Raw genomic sequence first — 26,989 nt, forward strand, 5'->3', positions numbered from 1 at the left:
CTCCTCCCCTCCTCCCCTCCTCTATTCTGAATAAAGCCCTCCTCCCCACTGAACGGGATCCTGGCGTAGCCCGTTCTACCTGGGAACCACGAGATTCAAGTATAATCTTACTGCCACATTTTATTATTTAAATGCAACTTCATGGTCCTTAGCCTCATCCTGTAAGGTTCACCCTGATGCCTACTCAAGCTGTCCCCCCCATACAGCTTTCAGCGTCTTCCTGCTGCTGTGACCCTCCCCCATTGCCTGTCAGCTCTCCCCACATCGCTATGTGCTGGCGGTGTGCTCCAGCTAGACCCCCAAGACCCTGCTGCTCACTCCCTCTCCTGCCCCCTTACCCACTCCAACTGGGAAGACCTTCTAGCAGTGCCAGCAGCTACTGGAACCACCTGCCCGAACTGCCCTTCCAAGTACCTCGCCAGTGCTGCCTGTTGTCCGGGGACACCAAAGAACCTGTCATGAGTCAGCGAGCCCTTCCCCTGCCCCTACAATAGGGGGCAGTGTGCTGCCATGGCATAAGCAGTGGCTGCGGAGCCAGACAAGCTCCTATTCTATCGTTTTGTTGCAGGTCCCATAAAACCTCCTCCTTCAACTTCCTCACATGGAAGGTTAGCAGCCTCAATACTCCCCTCCATTCAAGAAATCTTTGCCCAAGGTCACAAAGAGTTTCTCTTGTTTTTCCTAAAAGTTCTATAAGTTTTACTGTGATCTATTTCAAGTTAACTTTTATATGTGGGATGAGATACACTTTATATTTTTCCCATACGGATATCTAATTATTCTAGTATCATTTGTTGAAAGATTATCATTTTTCCATTGAATTACCTTGGCATTTTTAGTTGACTATGAATTGATCAAAGATGTGTTAATTCCTGGACTTTATTTGGATTCTATCCTTAGGCTAGTACTGTACTGCCTTGATTACTATAAATTTATATTACATCTCAATCAGGTAGCATAAGTCCTCTTTTTAAAAAAAGTTTTAATTTTTCTAGCTCATTTACATACCCATATAAATTCTTAATCACCAATTCATACAAAAAAGACTGATGGGTTGGGGCGCCTGGGTGGCTCAGTCGGTTAAGCGTCTGACTTCAGCTCAGGTCACGATCTTGCGGTCCATGAGTTCGAGCCCCACGTCGGGCTCTGGGCTGATGGCTCGGAGCCTGGAGCCTGCTTCCGATTCTGTGTCTCCCTCTCTCTCTGCCCCTCCCCCATTCATGCTCTGTCTCTGTCTCAAAAATAAACTTAAAAAAAAAAAGCTGCTGAAGATTCAACTCAGTTTAAAAAAAACAAAAAACCAAAAAAGACTGATGGGATTTTGATTTGGACTGAATTGAATCTGTACCAAGTTATAGAGAATTGACATCTTAATATGGTCATCTGCGATCTCTCCATTAATTTAGGTCTTTGATTTCAGCAATGTTTTATAGTTTTTACTATAAAGGTCTTGCACCTATCTTGTTAAATTTAGCTTTAACTATTTCATGGTTTTGGATGCTATTTTAAACGGATTTTTTTTTCAATCTCCAATTGTTGCCAATGTACAAAAATACAGATCGTTTAATACTAACTGTGTAACTTCCAAATTTGCTAAACTTTCTTCTAGGAGTTTTGAGGATTCCTTAGGATTTTTTACATAGATGACCATATCACATGAAAATGAAGACAGTTTCATTTCTTTCTGATTTGTAGTTTTTTTTTTTTTTCTTGCTTTATTGTACTGGATAGGATCTAATGGAAGAAGTGGTGAGAATGAATTTTCTTTCTTGTCTTGTTCCTGAACTGAAGGACAGAGCCAGCTACGTAACTTAGAGGCCTACTGCAAAGTGAAAACAAAGGTTCCCCTCCTCAAAAAGCAGGAAAAAAGAGCCATTAAATGTACTAAAACATATAGCTTTGCCCTTTCCTCTGTGGCTTATTTTTACTTGTCATGATAATTTTTATTTTCTATTCAACATTGGTCTAAGAAAAGTTAAATTTTAAAATCATTAGCCCTGATTTCACTACCTTAACATTGTACAATGCCAATTTTATTTTTTTATGTTTATTTATTTTTTGAGAAAGACAGAGACACACAGAGTATGAATGGGGAAGGGGCAGTGAGAGAGGGAGACACAGAATCCGAAGCAGGCTCCAGGCTCTGAGCTGTCAGCACAGAGCCTGAGACGGGGCTTGAACCCACAAACCGAGAGATCATGACCTGAGCTGAAGTCGGACACTTAACTGAGCCACCCAGGCGCCCCTGTACAATGCCAATTTTATTTTATTTTATTTTATTTTTTTATGTTTTAACATTTTTTTTTCAATATATGAAATTTATTGTCCAATTGGTTTCCATACAACACCCAGTGCTCATCCCAAAAGGTGCCCTCCTCAATACCCATCACCCACCCTCCCCTGCCTCACACCCCCCATCAACCCTCAGTTTGTTCTCAGTTTTTAAGGGCCTCTTATGCTTTGGCTCCCTCCCACTCTAACCTCTTTTTTTTTTTTCCTTCCCCTCCTCCATGGGTTTCTGTTAAGTTTCTCAGGATCCACATAAGAGTGAAACCATATGGTATCTGTCTTTCTCTGTATGGCTTATTTCACTTAGCATCACACTCTCCAGTTCCATCCACGTGCTACAAAGGGCCATATTTCGTTCTTTCTCATTGCCATGTAGTACTCCATTGTGTATATAAACCACAATTTCTTTATCCATTCATCAGTTGATGGACATTTCGGCTCTTTCCATAATTTGGCTATTGTTGAGAGTGCTGCTATAAACATTGGGGTACAAGTGCCCCTATGCATCAGTACTCCTGTATCCCTTGGGTAAATTCCTAGCAGTGCTATTGCTGGGTCATAGGGTAGGTCTATTTTTAATTTTCTGAGGAACCTCCACACTGCTTCCAGAGTGGCAACTATAGAAAGCTTATGAAGGTAGTTGAAGAAGATATAAAGAAATGGAAAGACATTCCCTGCTCATGGATTGGAAGAATAAATATTGTCAAAATGTCAATACTACCCAAAGCTACCTACACATTCAATGCAATCCCAATCAAAATTGCACCAGCATTCTTCTCGAAACTAGAACAAGCAATCCTAAAATTCATATGGAACCACAAAAGGCCCCGAATAGCCAAAGTAATTTTGAAGAAGAAGACCAAAGCAGGAGGCATCACAATCCCAGACTTTAGCCTCTACTACAAAGCTGTCATCATCAAGACAGCATGGTATTGGCACAAAAACAGACACATAGACCAATGGAATAGAATAGAAACCCCAGAACTAGACCCACAAACGTATGGCCAACTCATCTTTGACAAAGCAGGAAAGAACATCCAATGGAAAAAAAGACAGTCTCTTTAACAAATGGTGCTGGGAGAACTGGACAGCAACATGCAGAAGGTTGAAACTAGACCACCTTCTCACACCATTCACAAAAATAAACTCAAAATGGATAAAGGACCTGAATGTGAGACAGGAAACCATCAAAACCTTAGAAGAGAAAGCAGGAAAAGACCTCTCTGACCTCAGCCGTAGCAATCTCTTACTCGACACATCCCCAAAGGCAAGGGAATTAAAAGCAAAAATGAATTACTGGGACCTTATGAAGATAAAAAGCTTCTGCACAGCAAAGGAAACAATCAACAAAACTAAAAGGCAACCAACGGAATGGGAAAAGATATCTGCAGATGACATATCGGACAAAGGGCTAGTCTCCAAAATCTATAAAGAGCTCACCAAACTCCACACCCGAAAAACAAATAACCCAGTGAAGAAATGGGCAGAAAACATGAATAGACACTTCTCTAAAGAAGACATCCGGATGGCCAACAGGCACATGAAAAGATGCTCAACGCCGCTCCTTATCAGGGAAATACAAATCAAAACCACACTCAGATATCACCTCACACCAGTCAGAGTGGCCAAAATGAACAAATCAGGAGACTACAGATGCTGGAGAGGATGTGGAGAAACGGGAACCCTCTTGCACTGTTGTTGGTGGTGGTGGTGGTGGGAATGCAAATGCCAATTTTAAATGCAAATATAAGAGCATTTAACACATATGCAGAACACAGAAATGGAACAATTAGTATTTCATGGCTTAGATGCACATATGTGTATATGTGTATTCCATTCTTACCAAAACAGTGGAAACACTGTACAAAAATAACTCAATTGTTTGTGTTTCACTTCTTGATATGCACACATTCTATTAACACTGCCCATCTTCAGCTTACTGATGAAGGACTGAAAAAGAAAAGGAACTATGGCTTCTATCCCTCCCTTTCCTTCTATGCCATCAATTTCTACATTAAATAGTTGGCTAACACAGGGACGCAATGGGTAATAAAGAGATGACGTGGTTCCTCGCATGCTCACACTTCTTAGAATGTCACTGCCCTCCTCCTTAATTAGAAGCAAGTTCTAGTTTGAACAGAAAGCATGGCCTCTCAGGATCCCCACTTGGTCGTAGATGTAACATGTTTACCTTGTACTTGCTTTGCATCTTGCTGAATCCCAGACACCGTGAGTTTACCAGAATTGATGCTCTTGGGGCACTGCAAACACTACATGAACATGGGCCAGGCAAAGAATGGAAGACACCCATATTGTGCATATTTCCTCTGCACGTGGGCATGTTCCACTATACCAGTAGCCTTTAATTACAAAACACGAGGTCAAAGATAAAATCAAGAATTTCAAGACTGCACAAGTCACATGCCCAAAAAGCCAAACCTGCTTAGGAGGAGAAGATTCAGATTTTCACTATTAAATACGATGTAGGTTTTTCATAGATGCCTTTGCTGAACTCAAATTTCCTATTCCTAGTTTGCAAAGAGGTTTTACCATAAATGGGTGTTCAATTCTGTTAAGTGTTTTTCTGTTTATTGAAATAATCATGAATTTTCCTTTTTAGTTTGCTAATATGTTGAATTATATCAATTGATTTTAACATGCTAAAACATTACATTCCTTTGAAAATCCCTAACTGGTCATTATGTGTTACCCTTTTTACATATTGCTGGGTTCTATTTGCTAATGTTCTATTAAAGATTCTTACATACACAATGAGAACTATTCCCTGCGGTGGTTTTTTTTCCTATGCCTTTTTCTGGTTTTGATATCAGGGCAATGCTGACTTACTAAAATTAGTAGGGAAACGTTCCTGCTTCTATTTTTTTGGCATAGTTTATATAGAATTGTATTATTTCACCCTTAACTGTTTGGTGGAATTCAGTATTGAAACCATGTGGGACTGGGGTCTCTTTGAGACTGGAGTGTTTAAGTTCAAACTCAATTTCTTTAATGGATACAGGACTATTCACCTTTGGTAGTAGGTCTATCAAGTAATTGGTTTATCTAATTTGTCAAATTTGTTGGCATATAGTAGTTTATAAACATTTTATTTTTCTGTAATGTCTGTAGGACCTAAAGTCATGTTCCCACTTCCATTCCTGGTATTTGTAATTTGCATCCGCTCTCATTCCCCTGATCATCTAGCTAGAAATTTATCTATTTTGACTTTTTCAAAGAACTAGCTTTGGATTTTCCAATTTTTCTTTATTATTCGTTCAGATTTTGTTATTTTATTACTTCTTATTTTTTAAAAAATTTTTAACGTTTATTTATAATTGAGCGACAGAGAGAGACAGCATGAGCAGGGGAGGGGCCGAGAGAGACGGGGAGACACAGAATGTGAAGCAGGCTCCAGGCTCTGAGCTGTCAGCACAGAGCCTGATGTGGGGCTCGAACTCACAAACTGTGAGATCGTGACCTGAGCTGAAGTCAAGACGCTCAACCGACTGAGCCACCCACGTGCCCCAATTACTTCCTATTTCTTACTCTGGATTTTTCTACTTAAGGTGGAAGCCTAATTGATCTTAGACATTATTTTTTCTAATGTTTATTTTTTGAGAGAGAGAGCGTGAGTGGGGGAGGGGCAGGGAGAGGGAGACACAGAATTGGAAGCAGGTTCCAGGCTCTGAGCTGTTAGCAGGCAGCCCAACGTGGGTCTTGAAGTCATGAACCATGAGATCATGACCTGAGCTGAAGTCAGATGCTTAACCGACTAAGCCACCCAGAAGCCCCTAGACATTCTTTATTAATATAAACATTTAATACTATAAATTTCCCTCTTAGTGCCACTTTGCCTACATCCCACAAGTTTGGCCATGTTTTCATTTTCATTTAATTCAACACATTTTTTTTTAATGTTTCTTGTGATTTCTGTCTTGACTAATGGGTTATTTAGGCATGTGTTTAACTTCCAAATAATTTTGTGATTTTAAGACATATTTATTTCTACTTCAATCCATCATTTTTGTCAGAGAACATACTTTGCATACTTTTAATCATTTTTTAATGTATTGAGTCTTGTGTTATGGTCCAGCAGATTGCTGGTCTTCACAAATATTTCCATGCACTTGAATGCATTTTCTGTAGTTGCTGGGTGGAAGGTTCTATAAAATACCACTTTGGTCCAACTGGTTGATCAGATGGTTCAAGTGGTCTATATATTTACTCATTTGTCTATTTGTTTTACCAGTTACAGAGAGGAGTGATGCAATCTTCAAATATTATGGATTTGTCTATTCTTCCTTTTCATTCTGTCAGTTTTTGCATCATGTATTTTGAAGCTTTGTTATTAGGTACCTATGTATTTGGGATTATGATGAATTTTTGATGAATTGTCTCCTTTATCATTATGAAAAGTTATTTGTCCCTCTTTGTCCTTGATAATATTCCATATTCCAAAGTCTACAGGTTCTTTATGTATTGCTTAATACAGTCAGCCACTCCATCTTTCTTTTGATTGTCTCCATGGAATGTCTTTTTCCATCCTTTCACTTTTAATCTATTTGTGTCTTTACATTTAATATGAGTTTCTTTATGATAGCTTATAGTTGGTTCTTGCTTCTTTTTTAAAATATTTGTTTTTTATTTATTGAGAGAGAGAGAGAGAAAGGAAGAGAGAGAGAGAGAGAGAGAGAGAGAGAGAGAGAGAGAGAGAGAGAAAGTGCACAAGTGGGGGAGGGGCATAGAGGGAGGGAGACACAGAATCCGAAGCAGGCTCCAGGCTCTGAGCTGTCAGCACAGAGCCCAGCGCAGGGCTCAAATCCACAAACTGTGAGATCATGACCTGAGCCCAAGTTGGACACTCAACCAACTGAGCCACCCAGCTGCCCCATTCTTGCTTTGTAACGTAACAATATCCGTCTACTAAGTTGCATCGTTACATCACATACACTTAATATTTTCATCAATATGGCTGAATTTAAAACCATCACATTGATTGTCTTCTATTTGTCTCATTTGTTCTATTACTTTTTCCCTTTTTTCCTGCCACCTTTTGATTTTATCATTCTCCATTATTGGCTTATGTGCCATATGTCTTTGTTATGCATTTGTAATGGTTGCTCTGATATTTACAATACACCTAACTTAATACAGTCTACTTCAAATATTATTAATTTACATACATTTAAGAAAATCATGAGGTGCATCTACTCTTGGTTTTGGTTCAGGTCATGATCTCACAATTTGTGAAATTGAGCCCTGTATCAGACTGCACTGACACCATGGAGCCTGCTTGGGATTTGCTCTTGCCCCTCCCCTGCTCATGCTATCTCTCTCTCAATGTGGGGCTTGAACTCAGGACCTCAAGATCAAGAGTTGCATGCTCTTCTGACTAAGGCAGCCAGGCACCATCTCCCACACAAAAAAAAAGTATTTCACCTTCATTTTCTGAAGAATATTTTTGTTAGGTATAGAATTCTAGATTTTATCTTTCAGTTCTATTGCCTTCTGCCTTAGAATAATTTCTGACCAGACATCTTCTATCATTCTTTGTTGTTCTCTATGTAATAGGTCTTTTTATTTTCTTTCTGATTGTTTTTATTAGTTTTTCCTTATCATGAGTATTAGGCAATTTGATTATGATACACCTTTGTGTGACTCTCTTTTTAGTATTTGAGTTATGTTGTGCTTCTTAAACTGTGGTTTTATAGTTTTTGGACATTTTTCTGCCATTATTACTTCAAATATTTTTTCTGTCCTCTCTTTTTCTGGGATATCACTGCTCCCTGCCCTCTACAGTTTACAGTCAAAGTGATCTCAAATAACTGTCTAGGTCCCCTGCTTCAGATCCAAAATTACCTTCCAGTTTTCTCTCTTACTCTATCACACATTTCTCCAAAGGATATCTGTTAATACATACATGCTCATCCTCTAGACCACTGCTCACCAAAATCTGCTTCTGCCTCTTCTCTATCAATGTAAGGCTCAAAATGGAATTTGCCCTTCATGGCCCAGCTCAGTAATGCCTCCTCCATGAGCCCTCTCCTAACCGAGGCAGAAAGATGCTCTATCTCTACACTCTCAGGTCTTGTGGGTCATAGTGGCCCCTTGAAGGCTTGAGGACATCCTTTCAGTCAACTTGGGATGAGCCCCACTCTCATACCCAGGAGAAGGAAAGGTATTGGACCATGCTCTCTCTGTGACAGGAGTACAAGTAATGATTATATCAAAATGTGCCTGCACGAGACTTTCCTAAGGGAGAAGGTGAGCAACAGTATCTTATGAAGGAGTGAGTCAGGCAGCATCTCTTTTTTCCAAAGGGAATAAATGAGCCACATTACAGATTAAGTCAATTATTCTGAGCCAGAGGAAATACATCTAAGGGTATTTACTCTCGGATCGGTCTCTCTCAATACGGCCTCTCAGGAGTTGGGGGGAAAAAACATGCCAGCCGGTGACTTCCTTCGTATAAAGCCAGGAGATCTTATGGGCGGGCAATCGTGTCCCAGGAAGCCACACAGCTCCTGGCTCCAGGTCTCTGGGGAGAGAGCCCTGACCCCAGGGCAGCAAACAAGTCCCAAGATTGGGAGAACAAAAGATTAACCATATAACCAAGAGCAGTTCCCCAGCAAAAATCTGAAGCCTGAAGCCACTTCAGTTTCATACTGGAAACTCTTTCAAGGCACAGAACTCCAGACCAGCTCCTTCGAATGCTCTCACACCAGGTCACCTCCCCTCCCTCTATCCCCACCTCCTGTTCCCATCACCTTCCCCACACAACCACACACTCAAAAGCCTTCCACCTGAATAAATTCCTAATACCCCAGTAGCCCCTCACTCACCCTTGTCACCCCAAGTCCCAGTGCCCACCTACCCCTCCACCCATATCCCTCTGAAGCTCTCCCATCTCCACAGAAGTTCCTGGAGCAGAGCCACAAAGGATACTCATGAACAGGCCCTCCATCTCCTGTACTGTTGCAGGTCCCTGCCTCACCACATAAACAGGTGTTGTGGTGTTCCTTAGCTCCCTCTTTGAGTGGGTGGAAGAGTACTGGTTTGGGGGCCAGGAGACTGAGGCTACAGATGGGGGCTGGGATGACTGACACTGTCTGTGTGACCTCAAGCAAGTGACTTCCCCTCTGGGTCTCAGCATTCTTTCTCTGGAAACAGTAATATCCCCAAGGCTATCCCCACCTGGCAGAAGCAACAAAGGCAGTAGGGGACAGAGCGCAGCAGGAACAAGATCCTCTTAGATGCAAACCTCAACCCATCCCAATTTGTAAATTGCACTCAAGCAAAATGCTGCTGAGCACCTCTCAATGGGGATACATTTTTGGATTTAACATAGTTATCAACACACAATAACACCTGCATCTAAACACGGCTTCATTGTTTACAAAGTACTTTCACTCATTATCTCATACAGTCCTTGCCACAACCCAGTGGTGGGTCATCATCACAGCAAACCTGTGAGGTAAGCATTAGTCTAAGAGCTTTACCTATGGTAACTCATTTAGAGGTTTCATGAAGAAGGCACAGACAGGGCTAAGCAACCTGACCAAGATCACAGAGCTGATAAATGGCAGATCCGGCCCTGGAACCCCAGCATCAGCCTCGGGTCTGGCACTTACTCATCGGGTACATGCCCCTCTATCCTTCTCACTTTCAGAAGAGCAAACCAAACTCAGTGACATCAAATGGCTTGCCTAAGACCCCAGCATCCACAGAGGGGCAGAGTTTGAACTCCACTCCTGTTCACTGACAAAACAACGGTGAAATGGGCAAAATCAGAAACACAAAGGATGTCAGCACTTGACAGAAACATGGGCACTACAGAACTCCAACCCTCCAACAGAGGCTCAGGGTTCACCGAGAGATCCGCGGGCGTCTAGCTCCTGGCCTGGCTTCCCTCCTCCTGTACAAACCGCCACCCTCTCTCTTTCGCCCTGCAAGTTGACTTGTGTTGGATTTAGATGCTTTGGAGCGTCCCAGTGAATAAACCACTTGGACAAGGGCCACTGTAGGTGCCAGGACTAATGGCGGCCCCTGGCTCCCAGCTGAGATGCTGCTGTCCTGTACCCAGCCAGCTGGGCTGGGCTGGGCTGGGCCCACGCTTCCTGCTCAGTGGGACCCACACACAGTCCTTCTTGCTGTGTCACATGGAGGCTGGCGGGAGCAGCTTGCCACGCCAGCCTGGCTCTTCCTCCACTCAAGGAGCAGCCACACGACTACACACAAGAAGCCACCAGTGTGGACCTCAGGCGGGACCTCCTGGCTGGAGGAGGAAAGGGCTGTGGACTGCCCACCTTGAGAGGGAAACTGGTTACCAGTGAGGAGCATGTAGGCGTTGGCACAGTCATACTTTCACTGATTTGCATAAATGTATAAATAATCTCTCAATCCTAAATGTGCATAGATTCACATAAATATGCAAATTCATAGAAAGCTCTCTGCAAATACACCAAAGACTTGGCAATGGTTGCCTATGGGAAGGGGAGTGGGGCAGGGGGCTGGGAAGAGGGGCTTTCACGGCTACTCTTTACAACTCCTGCCTGGGTGGAATTGTTTCTTACAAGCACTTGCACAACATCGAGGGAAATCAATCTTCATACCTATTGATCCAGATATAAAAGGGGGCTCGATGCCACCAGTAGGCACCCTTGAGGGCTAATACTATGGGTAATATTTTTCCACACTACTTAGTATTTTCTGGGCTTTCCATAATGGACACGTTTGTTACTGTTGTAGTAGATTGAACCATATGAAATGCAATTAGCATTTCTTGCGGATTGAACATGGTTGGATATTGGTAATTTCATGTGATTCAACCTAATAAAAATTCAAGCATTAACATTCAACAAATATTTATGGAGGGATCGCTCTGTGCCGTGTCCATATCTAGACAAACTGTTTTGGTGTTAAGAAAGTAAATAAACCAAGTCAGGTCCCTCTTGCAGGCCGGACCCCAGGTTATTCTTCTCTGTAGCCCCAGCACCTGGCAACTTGTGCAAACATGCATCTAGAACCTATGTGTTTGGCTGAATGAAAAGATAAATTACTAGCTAGATGGACAACAGATACCCGTCAATAGACAAATAAGATTACACAGTCTAGATGATCAATACCACATGCAGCATCCCTGTGACGAAAAAGGCAAAAAAGAGGATGGGTCAGACTCTGGTTAACTTGGCAATCCTGTGAATCTCGGCTGCTCTGGCAGGGTGACAGGAGCAGAGAAGCAACAGAGAAAGGAAACAGCGTGAGGGGCGTGCAGGCTGCAGAGGGTCACGGCCATGGGCAGAGGGCAGCCAGGTTGGCAAGCACAACCCCTCAGCCATGACCAGCGGTCCCAGCTGAATGGTCCCTTGAAAGGGCTCCTCTGCCTCTCCCCACTCCCTTAAACAGCACATGCTGCCAGGCAGGGGAACATTCTAACAGTCTCCACAGAGCTGTCCCACCATCCAGGCAGCAGTGGGTTTCTCTATATTAATGTAAGTGTTTACACAGACTGTGATTCTTTCACGAAGGTTCAATACCTAAATTTTCCAAGAGTAGAGACCATTCCCCCCACCAAACCTTAAATTATAGCTGTAGAAGAATTTCTGCCTCTGGTGTTCGTGTCCTGCAATGAGGCAGAACAGCATCTGTAAAACAGGAACAGGGGCCCCTGGGTACGGAGTTGCAGTTTGCACGCAAAAAAAAAATGCCTGGGATCCTATAAGGTTCAAAACCCACATCACCTGAGGACTTCTTGGAAAGGAGAAGTGGTTTAGGCTGAGGAGGAGACTAGGGGCAGTGAGATGGCTGAATTCAAATACCAGAAGGGCTGCCGGGCAGAAGACAGGAGGCAGGTGCACAGCACTTTCTCTGCATACACTTGAACAGGGAACAGACACTAAGAGAGGGCAGGATGGGGCTCAAATAGAAGGGCCAGGACAGCACTGAATATTCCAGATGAGTCAAGACCATCCGTCCCTCAATAAGACCCACTGGCCTTACACACACAGCTGGCAGGATCCTCTCTAGAACACTCCCGCATTTCTGCTCTAACTTCTGGAGTGTTTCCCCACAGGCAGCTGTGTTTAGTCCCAAGCCTGGTTATGTCAGCTGTTTTTTGGTATCCTATTTACATAATTTATATATAACCTAAACAGAATAGGAGTTTGAAAAAAAGGCAATTGTTTCTAAGAAAAGTGAATATTCTGGAAGTTTTTGAGTGAACAGCTAAAATTAGTAAAGTAGTAAATTAGAAGTGAGCAAGATAGGGGCGCCTGGGCGGCTCAGTCGGTTGAGTGTCTAACTTTGGCTCAGGTCATGATCTCATGCTCATGATGAGTTCAAGCCCTGCGCTGGGCTCTGTGCTGACAGCTCAGAGCCTGGAGCCTGCTTCAGCTTCTGTGTCTCCCTCTCTCTCTCTCTGCCCCTCTCCCACTCGTTCTCTCTCTCTCTCAAAAATAAATAAAAACATTAAAAAAATGTTTTTAAAAAGTAAGTGAACAAGATAATAGCAAAAACATGGCCAGGAAGTCATAAAAATCTAAAATCCTGTACCCAGATTATTTCCGACTGAATTCTCTCTCCTTTAAAAGAAACTGGGGGCGCCTGGGTGGCGCAGTCGGTTAAGCGTCCGACTTCAGCCAGGTCACGATCTCGCGGTCCGTGAGTTCGAGCCCCGCGTCAGGCTCTGGGCTGATGGCTCAGAGCCTGGAGCCTGTTTCCGATTCTGTGTCTCCCTCTCTCTCTGCCCCTCCCCCGTTCATGCTCTGTCTCTCTCTGTCCCAAAAATAAATAAAACGTTGGAAAAAAAAATTTTAAATTAAAAAAAAAAAAAAGAAACTGGAAATTACAGATGACACATCTTAACTACAAGGGACACCAATGTGGGCACCTAGACACAAAAGAAAGATCTCTCCCTCAACAAAAGATAAGCAGGTGACCATATAGCTAAGTGTATTCAATCAAAATAATGTTAAATACATATAAATGTGTATATATGTACAATTGCTTTGGGTTCCTGGATTTTATGGACTTTCTAAAAATCTACCTCACTGCATTACTCTTTACATACAATCAGCAAGTGTGTATTTTGATGAGTGCTGACAAATGCCTACAGCTATGTGACTACACCCACAATCATGATTCAGAGCCCCAAAAGGCTCTATTAGGGCCCATCCAAGCCTGCTCCCTCACCCCACAGTGTGTCCGCAGAGGTATCACAGCTCTTACCGCACTGTACTGAGGTCATCCATCGCCTACTATCTTTCCAAGCTTTGATTTTTAGTCCCTTTCCTTACAGTGACATTCACTCTTTTTGGTGTAGAGTCTATGTGTTTTGACACACAGCTGTGTGGCCACCATCACGAGAACTTTGCACATTAACTGACCACCTACATGTCCCAATCTCACCTGGTAAGAGCATTTTCACTGCATTTGGATCTGGAAGACCTGAGATTAACCTGCTTGCATTTTCACTGTGGTTCTGGGCACCATATTTGCACCATGTCCTTCCTTCCCTTTCTCTCCATCTACAGTGCCAGAGGCAAGAATATCAACTCAAAGTAGGTATGAGGCCTAAAGACATTCAGTAGATAAAAAATATTTTAAAGATCTATGTAAATGTCCTTTGTAATTAGTTTTAATAGCACCTTCAGACCAATGAGGCTGTTCTGAAGGAAGGGGAGTGCCCCATCCCCAGAGAAATGGAAGCCAAGACTAGAGTATGTGCTGGGGAGTCCACAGCCTGCGAGTTGGACCATGAGCCCCGAAGATCATTTCCATCTCCAAATCCAGTGAGAAGTCTCAGGAAGTGTGTATTAGCGTATGCTGGTGAAGAGAAGCAAAGCGAGGCCACCCAGGAGGGCTGTCCCACAGCCCCAGGGTCCTCTTTATTCTCAATAAAGAAACCAAGCTCCACATGGCCCAAGTGATTTGACCCAATGGAAGAATGATTTGACATTCCTCCAGTCCAAATCATTCTGGAGCCTTTCTTCACCCGCTACCTACTCTTAATTCATCCTTCTCAAAATAGAGAAAGACATTAAATGAAAGGTCACTGCTATGGTACAAAACAAAAACAAGCAAAAGAAACCCCCCAAAAAATCAAAGGACAAAAAGCCTGCGTTAAAAGTCCAGTGTTCTTTGTCCTCATGGGAAACTTCACCTGAAAAGTTCGTTCCCTCTAACATGTCTAAGGCAACAACAACAAAATGTTGGCCTAGCTCCCCTATCCCCCAATAAGGGGAGTTAAGTTTCCAATGACCCAACCACGGTGCCCTCCAGACATCTGGAGCATGGAGCTTCTCTTCTCTCCCTTGGGACTGGCCCAAGTTGTTCTAAAATTCCTCTCCAGCGGAGCCAGTAATAACGACAGCAAAAGCCAGAGCAACAGGCACTGCTAGGCCCAGCGGTGCCTCAGCCCTACACCGGAAAGCCAGGTACATAGGTTAGTGCATTTCATCACTGCAATGACCCAGTGAAGGAAGATTACCCCATTTCACAGAGGTAGAGACTAGACAGATTAAATAACATGCCTAAGCTCTTAAAGTTGGTAAGTTGGGAGCTAGGAAGTACTTTGAGTCAAATAACTGTGAAGCCGGTGCCTTTATGGATTCTCAAAGCACAAAGCCCATTGGCAGGCCAGGCCCCCAAGGTCCCTTCACTGGTTTATAACTATAGAGGTCAGTAGGGTCTGAGACCAGACACTATGGAAGGAAGAGAAAATGCTCCCTAAAATAACCACGCTACATTGGGTCCTTTCTGAAATAAAGAGACAAGGTCCCAGGTGTGTTCCCAGAGATGGGTGATTTAAACAACTACAATCCCAGTGTGCGGTGGGGGTAGGGGTGGGGGTGTTAGTGTCTTCCAGAGTGCTTGTGAAGTATAAACTATAATCACATGTAGGAGTTTAGAAAAAGAGCTGGAGAGAGAATTGTGCCACTTTCCTGGCTATCAGAGGGAGGCTATGTCTAACGGACGGAGTCGCCAACACTGGGAAATGGGCCTATGGGCAGCAGGAGCAGTTCCCAGCCTGAGACGAGGACCCACCCTCAGCACCATGCACTGTCCTTTGCTCAATTCCCCTTTAGGAAATTACTGATCTGGTTTCTTAGGAATTTGTAGCAAACATGTACCGAGTAACAGACATACGTAGTATTTCCCTCCTTAGGAGGGTAGCCAGGTCCATCTACTATCATCAAGTTGGCGACCAAGCCTTGGGCTTACCAGTCAGTCTCTTAAGAATTTGGCCCACGGGGATCAATTATCCAGGACCCGGTCCCACCGAGTGAAAAAGAGCCTTCCCAGGGTAGCCAAGAAGCCCACCTAGAGCCGACCATGGAACTGGGAGGGGCAGGTGCCTGACCTTATGCTGCCAGATCAGACTCAGCTGGTTACATTTCACGAGGACCAGTCTTGAAATGGTGCAGGAACAACAAACCACAACCGTGGAAATCTTGCAAAGGTTCAAATCCAGACCACGTACTTTGGGGTTTTGAGTGGGGGTGAAGGGTGGGGTGGGATTTCATCTTAAACATGTCATTTTCTGTTCTGTTTACAACAAAGAAAGCATTCTTGAAGAGAGGAAAGGGAAAAGAAAAACCTTCATTACTAATCAAAGGAAATTTCTTAGAAACCACAAAGAGGAACTTTGCTGGAGGAAACAGCTGAAAACCTGATCAGAGGAAGGAAGAGGCATCAGACATAGACTGGCCGAGAGGGAGCTCAAACAAACAATCCAATCTTACACCTAAAGAAACTAAAAAAAGAACAAACAAAACCCAAGGTGAGTAGAAAAAAGGAAATAATGAAGATCAAGACCAGAAATAAATGACAGAGACTGAAAAAAAAAAACAAAAAAAAAAAAAATCAGTGAAACCAGGAGCTGGTTCTTTGAAAAGATAAAATTGATAAACCTTTAGCCCGACTCATCAAGAAAAAAAGGACCCAAATAAATAAAATAAATAAGTCAGAAACAAAAGTGAAGTAACAACGGACACCACAGAAATACAAAGGATTGTAAGACAACCCTATGAAAAATTATATGCCAAAAACTGGACAACCTAGAAGAAATGGATAAATTCCTAAAAACATACAATCTTCCAAAAGTTAATCAGGAAGAAATAGAAAACCTGAATTGACCAATTACTAGTAACAAAATTGAATTGATAATCAAAACTACCATAAAATAAGAGTCCAGGATCAAATGGATTCACAAGAGAATTCTACCAAACATTTAAAGAGACAATACCAATTTTCATCAACCTATTCCAAAAAATAGAAAAGCAAAGAAAGCTTCTAAATGTATTCTATGAGGCCAACATTATGCGGACACTAAAACCAGCCAAAGACAAAGAAAGGAAGGAAGGAAGGAAGGAAGGAAGGAAGGAAGGAAGGAAGGAAGGAAGAAAACTACTGGCCAATATCCCTGATATACACAGATGCAAAAATCCTCAACAAAATACTAGCAAAACATATTCAATAATACATTAAAAATATCATTCACCACAATCAAGTGGAATTTATTCCAGGGATGCAAGAATGGTTCAATATTTGCTAATCAATCAACACAATACACCACATCAACAAAATGGATAAAAATCGTATGATCATCTCAAAGACGCAAAAAAAGCATCTGCTGAAAATTCAACATCTGTTCATGATAAAAACTCTCAACAAAGTGGGTTCAGAGGGAACATACCTCAATGTAATAAAGGCCATATATGAAAAATGCACAGCTAACATCATACCCAATAGTGAAAAGCTGAGTCCTTTTCTTCTAAGATCAGGAACGACACAAACATGTCTACTCATGCCATGTTTATCCAACATGGTGCTGAAAGACTGAGCCATAGCAATCAGACAAGAAAAAGAAATGAGGCATCCATATGGGCAAGGAAGAAATTAAGCTGTATTTGTAGATGGGGTGGGGTATGGATGCTCTGGGCTAGGGAACTCCTCATCTGGGCTCCTCCCTAATGCTAGGTCCTAAGCCCACTTCTCTGGATTCCACACCTTCCTTGGGCAAAATGTACCCTCTCTGTGGTGATGGGGGTCATTTAAATGCTAATGATTCCCAAATCTGAAACTCTAGATTTCTCTTCTAAGCTCCAGATCTTGAACACAGGGCCTGGTGTTCAATAATTACCCACTGATGGCTCAGTCGGTTGGGCATCCAACTTTGGCTCAGGTCATGATCTCACGGCTCATGAGTTCGAGCCCCACTCAGGCTCTGTGCTGACAGCTCAAAGCTTGCAGCCTGCTTTGGATTCTGTGTCTCCCTTGCTCTCTGTCCCTCCCCCATTCATTCTCATTCATTCATTCATTCTCTCTCTCTCTCAAAAATAAACAAACATCAAAAAAAATTTTTTTTTCAAATAATTACCCACTGAATAATCTGATGGTTCTACCCAGATGTCCCATGGACACCTCAAACTGAAGTCCTCTTCTCCATCCCATTTCCATGTTGGTGGATGGCTCTCACGGCATCATGCCTGGATGATTTTAGAAGTCTCCTAATCAGTCTTGCCCTCACTCAAGTCCACCAGAATGACTCTTCTAAATGCAAATCAGATCCTATCTGCCCCTGCTAAAATTCCTACAATGGACCTCATCATTGTAGGAATAAAGGCCAAAAAATCCTTTAGCCTTTCTGCTATCTGGCTTCTCTGCACCTTGTCTCTCCAGCTCCTATCACCCACTCATGCTCCTGTCACATAATAATGCTCACCAGTCCTGACCAAGTGAGAACCTCCTAGGACTCTGACTGAGAAGCCCCGCTCCCATTACTCCACCTAGCAAACTCCTACTCACCCTTCAAATTCCAGCTCAATGGCCAGCTCTTTAGAAGCCTTCTGGTTTCCCTAGGTAGGTCCTCACTAACAGGACTTGCACCATAGCCCATGAGCTCCTTGAGGAAGGGGCTAAGTTTTAGACATTCTCTGTATACTCTGACTAGATCAATGCTTACAACCCTGATGAAATATTTGATAAGTGATGGAAGGAATTAAGTTTCTCCAACTACAGGAACAAGCAGAGAAGGTGGGATGGTAACAGCTCCAACTCTGCTCAGCCATTCTCCTAAACGATCTCACACAAATCATTTTTGTGCAAGGAGATTAGAATTAGGCCAACAGGATATCTATGACCCATTTTTGGGGCTCCTGAAAACCCTCCTCTATTGCTGTTTTTCCCTACACAAGGATATGAACAAGTGGCAAAGGAGTATTGATTAGCACCCCTGAAAGGTTGTATATAAATCTTTCCTTAAAAAATAATTTTTGGGGTTCCTGGGTGGCTCAGTGGGTTAACCATCTGACTCTTGGTTTCAACTTAGGTCATCATCTCCCTGTTTGTGAGATCGAGCCCCACATGGGGCTCTGTGCTGACAGCATGGAGGCTGCTTGGGATTCTCTCTCTGGCCCTCTTCGGTTCATGCTCTCTCTTACACTCCCTCTCCCTCTCAAAATAAATAAACTTAAAAAATAATGATTCTCAAATCACTCGGCTTAACCCTAAAACATTTCCCCAATCTTGGATCTAGCCAAAGATTTATGAAACTCTCAATGAGTTGATGGGAAAGGAAATAAAGGCAAAACCAGAGCAGGAACGTACATATTCAACATTTATAGAGTGAAGTCACAACCAAGGCACCACAAAGGGCTGCAAAGGAATTCTACGATCAGTCTTAGCCTCTCCTTGAGGCAATGACAACCTGTTAAGAAAGACAAATTTGACATGTTTCTGAAACATGTACATGAGCAAACTCCCACCTCCTGGGAAAGGAATACAAATATCAAAGCCAGGCTGCTGATCTAGATGATGTGTGGAGAGAAAGGACCAGCACTGGTGCTGGGGTTGTAGTTGGATGCAGAGACAGCTTCCCTGTAAATTGGCACAGTGCCCTGGACAGAGCAGGTCTGCACCCTTGACAAGAGGATTCTTCTCAAAAATATAATGCATGAAAAGCTCACGCAAATGAACTATGAGCCACTGTCTTTTTTTATGTGCGCCGCAGTTTCTAAAAATTTCTGAAAAATCATAGAAATGATGGATTTCATAGAGAAGCAATACCTTAAAGAAGTTATATTACGCCTTGCTCTGGACCACATTTCTAACTTTTGAAGCATCCTGTGGTCACATGGTATTTTGGTATCCTACCCAGACTCATGGATTTCTTTAACCCCTTCTCCCTAGCATCCCCCATGTGTCCCCTGGTTTGGTAGGCAGCCTCAGAGGATGCCTGCTCTCCATCCCTTTCCTCCCTGTATGCACGGGCCACTCTCACATCAAGGGGTAGAAGGTCCCCTTATCTTGCATCCAGGTTAGCGTGACCTTCTTTGACCACAGTGACCAGTCTAGCCTCTAAAAACAACTCTGGTAGCTGCCATTTCCTCCCAGAGACCACCACACCTGTGAGGAAACCCAAGCTAACCACGTGGAGAGGTCACTTAGAGGAGCTCCAAGGCTCCAGGCCTCCCTAGAGCTTTCCAGCATAGTGGTCAGCCGAATGCCAATGGCTGAATGCAACAGCCCAGGCGGTCAAGTGAGTGACCCCAGCCAGTGCCACCTGAAACAGAAAAACTGTCCAGCTGACCACAGTCAACCCACAGAATAAGATAGTAAGCTATTATTCTGAGGTTGTTACAGCAATAGATAACTGAAACACTTAGTAAATTGGATGCATTTATGTGCAGTAAGGCCAAAGAGAAGTGGGCCATTCCACATTAAAGAGTTTCCTAGAGAACCAAAATATCCAAACTAGTTTTTATCAAAACTCTGGCCAAAAAGGTTTTTAGAATGCAATACCACACCCCATCTTATACTAAATGTAACTTAATATTTTCTTGATGAATGGGTCATCGCTGCAGAGACATCAGGAACTACACTGTCCTAGGACCTAATGAAATCTCCAGAAGTCACAGAAGTATGTAGGCTTTTGGTTGCAACCCCCATTCAATCTCTGGACAGCTCTACGCCTTGATCAGTAGCAATATGCCTGCCCCTAGAAACACCTCATCCTCTGTCGCATAGCGCCTTCTGAGGGTTGGGACCCTATCCCTGCTGGAACTTTATCTCAACAGGTCTGAGGAAAGACAGTCTAAGGGGTTCTTTTATGTTTGAGGAGAAGGAACTCTGTTACCTCACTGATCTGGGTTTGAATCCTGATCTGCCACCTGCTCACTATATGGCCTTAGACCAGTCATGTCACTTATAAACATTTCAGGTTCCCCATCTGTAAATGAAAACAATATCTACCTCCTGCTGGGAGCTACTTACCGGAAACACAGCAAGAGTTCAGTGAATGAGGGCATCCTGTCTATACTCCATATTCAGTGGGCCTGGCCTTGCACGTGGGTGTTCCCCCTGAGCACACACAGCTGAGCGTTGGTCAGGATTATACCCACAGAAGCCTATCATCAAGAGTGCATATCAACGGGGTGCCTGGGTAGCTCAGTTGGTTAAATGTCCAACTCTTGATTTCAGCTCAGGCCACGATCCCAGGGTTGCAGGCTTGAGCCCCGCGTGGGGCTCAGCACGGAGCGTGGAGCCTGCTTAAGATTCTCTCTCCCCATACCTCTCTGCTCCTCCCTTGTGCTTATTCATTCACCACATTCACCATGCTCAGTCTCAAAAAAAAAAAAAAAGTGCCTATCAAGAGGACACAGTGGAGGCGGGGCCAGGGAGGGAAGGTCTGAATATGTATTCAGGGTTGGAACACCCTAGGGGGTTTAGCGTACAAACGTGAAGGAACTGGAGAACAAGAATGACCTTGGAGTCCTAGGAAGTCCACCTCTAGAAGCATTCACCAGGGCTGTTGGGCAGACCAAGTCCAGGGGCGTATGTGTGTGTGCATCCTGGAGTTTACAAAGCAAGCCTGGGGGCGGGGCAAGGGGAGACCCGGGCATGGATGTTGGGGTCCGACTGGCACTGCTACCCAGTCCCCCACTACTGGCCCAGCCCCAGGCTTTAGTTTACTCTCCAGGAAAACCAGCTAATGATAAAGTGCCAATTTAAAATAAACATGAGGGATCCGATATTCATGGCCAAACATGAGTGAGGTAACATGGTGAAAGGACCCACTGCATATGCACGACAAGGACATACTAGAAAAGCTGTTCTCACATACAGGAGGATCAGAAAAGGCCACACACACACACACACACACACACACACACACAACCGGGATGGGATTGAGGGGGTGATTTTCTGCAAAGTTGTTTCCATGTTCAGTAATGCACTGTTCTTCCACAGCTGGATTTGATGCCTCCCCATCCCTTCTACACCTTTCCTTAGTATTCTGGTTCCTAAAACATGCCCAGCTGCGCACACGGCGCAGAGGGATGACCCTTCTGTGCCACTCTGGGACGGTGGCTTTGCCTCCCCGCCCGTTTCCTGCACGCCTGCCTCTCTCACCTGATGCCTCTGGTTGCTCAGAGCCCCCCAGCCTGCTGTCCTCCTGCCCCAATTCATCACATTCATCTCACACATACCCACCCAGCCATGTCCCCACCAGGAAGAGTCTATCATGGCCTCTCCCTTCCTTGTATTCAATTCCCAGGGGGAGACAGGGGGGTGCCTGCTGTGATATTTTAGGGCCTCCCACCTCTTGGTACCTTTCTTCAACACCACTCAGCGAACGCATGTCGGGGCAGCCAGAGAAGCAGGAAGAGGCTCAGAAGCCTGCATTCCAGAGGAAGAGAGGATCTCAGGGAAGCCTCTGGATATGTCCTGCCCCCTCTCCCCATCATCCCCCCTTCTCACTCAGCAGGGACCCCTCCCCCGTTATCCAGCCCCTCCACGAACTCTCAACCTCCCTGAGCCTCAGTTTCCTCATCTGTAAAATGGAGCCAGTAACATCCAGAATCAAATGGGATCATGTATATAGAACCCTAAACTCCAGCCTGTGGATGAAGGAGTCTGGAAGCATCAGCCCTCTCACACAATATCCCTCCTACAGCTGCCTCCAGCCCCCCCCCCCCCCCCCCCGGAGCGGAATGTCCATCCGTGGGGTGAATGCTGTGTGATGTGTACATGTGGAGGAATTACACATCCCCGGCATATCGTGTTCCCATTTGTAAATAAAGGTCTTAACAGGCTATTAATTCCAAGAGAAAATTTTGCTCCCAAACAGCCTTTCTGCTATGAAATAGTATTCAAATATTGTTCCTTGCCCCTAACCGGTCACAGACTCTTTAAGAAACCCGCCAGAAGGGAACAGGATGTGTGGGCGCATTGAGGGTCTTGGGAATCGCCACTGGCCTCAGGAATGCTCCCTACCACCTTAGCTGCGTTTTCTGCCCACCCCGCCTTCCCCCATCAGCTGCTGCCTAGCCCTTCCCTGGACCCCATCCTGCTCCATCACATCACCCTAAGGGGCAGTTTGGGGCAGTAGAGGGCAAGTCGTGCCATAAGAGGAGGGTGGCGCCGGGACCCAGGCAAGGGGAGGGATGTGCGGAGACCCCACTAGCTGCAGCTTGCTCCCCCCAGCCCAGCTCCCCTACACCCCCCAGCCTCGGACTGGGATCGTCTGATTCCCATTATCCCCAGACCCCACAGGCAGCAAGGCCCATACTATTGCTCAGTAATCTTCACTCATCCACTAATAAGTGAAACCCCAGCAACACCACAATCCCACACCCCATCTGACAGCCCGGCTCGACCTACTTTTTTGGTCAGAACCCCAACCTTCCCGCCTCCTAGGAGAAGAGTCCGGGGCAGGCTGGATGTCTTGCCGCTGCCATTTCAGGCTACCCTGAGGTCTCCCTGTCCCTGTCTATCCCCTACCCCCCACTAGAGGAATCTGGGTTTGAGAGCACGAAGGGTGCAGAGGAGGAAGCCATCGACAGTGAAAATGCTTCTTAGTGCTGCCGGTGGCAGCAGCAACAGGAGCATTCCCAAAGCCCCCAGACCCAGTGCCTGCTGGAACCCAATTCACCGCCCCCCCCCACCAGCCCAGGAGGGAGTCACTGGCTGGATCCAACAGGTGATGGGCAAAGAAAAAGAATAGGGGAGTCTTTAGGCAAGAGAAAGAAAAGCACGGTGGTGCTGGGGTCTGGAGAACATTCCTGGGGTTACCCTAGTTGGGGATCCGGCTGCCCCATTCTCACATCTCCATCCCATCCTACCCTTGATCCCAGGAGGTACATGGGCCCGCAGGAGCAGAGGGCAGGTGGGTGTTGCTTCACTACACAGCTGGAGGAGAGATAGATCCAGTGTTCTCCCCACAGCGCACACAGCCACCTGGGGCTTAATTTCCACCACATTCAGAAATACTGAATGCAGGGACTCTGTGACTTAAGGAAAACTTGGGCAAGTGGGTCTGGGAACCCAGGCACCTTTTAAAAAGGCACATTAGTTCCAAACAAGTGACTCAAACTTCTGGAATGCAGCCCACTGAAAGCTGGGGCCTCCTGCATTCTGTATCTCAGGCTCCCAAATGGACCTTGAGAGGGACCTCCTCCTTCCCCTCCATTCCCAAAGTCACACTCAGGGCACTGCTTCCATGCCAAGGCCATGCTCTCCTGGGATACTAATATTGTTATCTTCTATTTACTTCGTTTTCTTTTTCCCCGGTTTCCTAATCGTTTGGGTTTTTTGTCTCTTCTTAGCAGCACCCAAAAGATACCAGCAAATCACGAGTTTAGCGGCTGGGCTCCAAAGGGGAGAATTTGTTTTTGCTCTCTTAAGGGACAGCGAAGCATATGGGAAACTCCTGTGGTCCAGGGGCCCAGACAGGGAGGAAGATGCCAGAAGTGACTGTTTAGTAGAAAGTAACGGTTCTGAGTTGGAGGTCAGACCCCAAAGGCTGCCATGCCCACCCGCCTGTCTGCTCTGAGCTGTGCTTCCTACCATTTCCAAGCAGGAATGACCCCTGCCACTCTTCCCCAGATAGCTTCCAGCAGGACCCTTGACTGGCAGAGGCACAAGCTAAAGTTCACGGACTCAAAAGTCAAGGTAGCAATGGCGGATTGTCACTTTATGTGAACAGGGCATCGGAAGAAAAACCAAGGGATCTCCTGGTGTACTCACGGGGCCCGTGCGCACCAGCCCGGGGCTGGGCTCCTGCAGAATGCACAAGGCTTCCTGAGAGAGGACCCTGCATGAGCAGGAAAAAGTTAAAACAGAAAACCTGTGTTTTCCTCTAACCAAGTGGGAGGCAATGGGACGGCTCCCTGGGGTTCTTACATCAACCCCTGTGGCACTGCTGGGCCCATGGAGACTCAGCTCTCAAGCCCAAGAGACCATGATAATGGCTTTGGCAGAGATGTAGCCAGCATCATGACATAGGAGGAAGAGCACTGGAACCGGAATCGAGAAATGGACGCTCCAGGCATGTGATCACTGTAACTACTTATGCAGCCTCGAACAGGGCACTTTCCATCTCTGGGCTCACGAATAAAGGAGGCAGCAGGTAGGGCACAAGACTGTGGAACTCATTAAGCCCCGCAGGCTCCTCCAGATGGGTTAGTAGATAAACTCAGATGCTGAAAATCACACCTCCCAGGAGCGATTAGTTAAGTGGTGGCCCAAACTCCACCCCTTCCAGCAGAACGCGTCCTCAAAGAACCAGCAGACCCTCCACTACCATGGCCAGCACGACTGTCCCCATGTACGTCCCCACACCTTCCAACTGCTCTACACACCGTGAGCTCCCAGCGGCAGACGTAGGATCTAGGACCATCACGCCTTTGTGTTTCCCAGGGCATCTTCGCCCACATGCCCTCTGATCTTGAAAACAACCACTTATGCAGACATACGGTCCCCATCTGACAGAGGGGCACTGAGTCCACACAAGTCAGTCAACTGCTGAAGCTAGTCAAGGACAGGCTGGAGACCAGAGGCTAAGGGAACCCTCCCCTTCCCCATAAGAGGTCTTTCTGTTGGAGATCAAGGACAGAAGCAATGACCAGGACGACGCTGCCTTGGAACCAGGCCTAGTGGGCCTTCCTGCTGCCCACCTGGGCTGGACACGGGTGACAGAGTGGCCCTGAGGCCCAATGTCCTGACATCCTCCACTCCCTCAGGCCAAGCACAGAGAAGCTCCAGAGAAACTCCAGAGGTTGAGAGAGAGACGGTCTTTCTGTACAAGCAGCCCAGAGCCCCGGAGGCACTCCCCCAACATATGTTGACTCAAGGGCAAAGACAACAATGCCATCCCACCTTTGAAACTGGTACCACCTCGCAGGAGAGCTGGTGGGAAGGGAAGCCCCTGGGTGGGACTCAAGGCGGGACTCACCTCCCTCAGCAAGTGCCTGCCTTTCAGGCCATCCTGCTGCTGCTGGGCCACGGTGACCCCCAAGACGAGTGTGTGCACAACACAGGAGACCACGGAGATGACGACGATGGGGCTGAGGCTGAGGGGCAGCGTGATGAAGAAGGAGAAGACAAAGAAGGTCTGCCAGCCCACCGTGTCACTGGCCGCATGCGCGCGGGCAAAGTTCAGGCCCAGGTAGGAGAAAATCTGGGCAGTTATCAGCAGCCACAGCAGGTAGGGCACCACTTTCCGGGTGACACGGTCGGGGAGAAGCCCCTTTTTGCAGAGCACGAAGAGGAGGATGTCCAACAGCAGTCCCATCCCAGCGACGACCAGGGGAGCCAGCTTGTCGCTGGAGTAGACCACCGCGCACATGACCACCACGTAGCAGTCGAAGAGGGCCGCAAACACCACCAGCACCAGTAGCGTCTCATGGCGCTGCCGTTTGAAGTAGGTCTGGTACAAGTTCTCCAAGGACTCGGGCACGAAGGTCAGCCGCATGAATCGAGGCAGGCAGAGGCAGGATCCCGAGTTCCGGACAGAGATTTCATGGGTCCGGCCCACCCCGCGGTCGGGGTCAGAGGGCAGGCTGACCGAGTATTCGGCGGAGTACTCAGCCGAGTACTCGGGCTCCGAAAAGCCCTGGTTCCTTGGCATCCTGGCGACTGTCTGCTTCTACCAGCCCAGGAGAGGTGGACCGGGATCAGAGGAAGGGCTCTGGAACGGGCCACCTACCAGGGCTCTCGAGGGCCGGCCACCTCCAGCAGGACGCAGAGCAGGTCTCCAGGGCACAGGCAGCGCTGATCTGGAACTTAGAAGGACAACGCCAAGTAGATACACGGCTCTTCATTCCCATCTGTGGTTTCTGGTGACCCATCCTACCCCTCCCGAACGAATCGCTGCTGCCCGAGGCTCCAGGACCAGGGCCTTCTCCAGTCACCCCCACGCTCACGCCAACACCGGACCACACACACACACACACACACACACACACTCATACCTGGTCCCCGTCCTCACCAGTTTCCTGTCTGTGGCTTGCCAGAGGCCCGGCCACCTCTCCATCCCTCACACTCCGGGTCCATCTGTGTCATCCCTTCTCCCTCAGTCCCTGACTTCCTCACCTAAATTTCCAACAGGCCCAAGCCTTAGAATCTGGAGATTAAACGTGCCCGGGAGCAACCAGAGCCATCCCGGGGATTCCTGAATCTTCCTGGTGTTTACTTCCTTCTCCCACCCAACCCTGGGCGGCTCCGGCTCTCCGCCTCCGGGCACTACCTGCCCTCGGGAAGGCTGGCCTGCCCCTGCATTTACCTGTGCGGGAACTCGGGAGCCGCGTGGTCCGGCCGGTCCCCGCTCGGGCTGCGGGGCTGGGTCACGCGTGTGGCGCGCGGGGGCCGCGCCGCCCCGCCAGCGTCCCGGTCCCCGGCAGGAGGGCGACCCCCCCCCCCC

At 46.1% G+C, this 26,989-nt stretch overlaps 1 protein-coding gene across 4 annotated transcripts in view; it reads right to left on the reverse strand.

The window, feature by feature from the left end:
• The window catches only part of ADCY3 (adenylate cyclase 3), a 91,751-nt gene extending 64,768 nt beyond the window's left edge, over window positions 1-26,983 (reverse strand). For all 4 annotated transcript variants that reach the window (XM_040496208.1, XM_040496206.1, XM_040496207.1 and 1 more), the window contains exons 1-2: window positions 26,852-26,983; window positions 25,523-26,351 (exon numbers count right to left, since the gene is read on the reverse strand). In XM_040496208.1, the coding sequence (XP_040352142.1) occupies window positions 25,523-26,197 (675 nt within the window). In that variant the 5' untranslated portion in view covers window positions 26,198-26,351; window positions 26,852-26,983. The remainder of the gene's footprint in view (window positions 1-25,522; window positions 26,352-26,851) is intronic.
• Between the last annotated feature and the right edge of the window lie 6 nt (window positions 26,984-26,989).

This window comes from Herpailurus yagouaroundi, unplaced genomic scaffold, assembly GCF_014898765.1.
Source record: "Herpailurus yagouaroundi ecotype Mexico unplaced genomic scaffold, PumYag 188, whole genome shotgun sequence".
In the NCBI taxonomy this organism is placed as follows: Eukaryota; Metazoa; Chordata; class Mammalia; order Carnivora; family Felidae; genus Herpailurus; species Herpailurus yagouaroundi.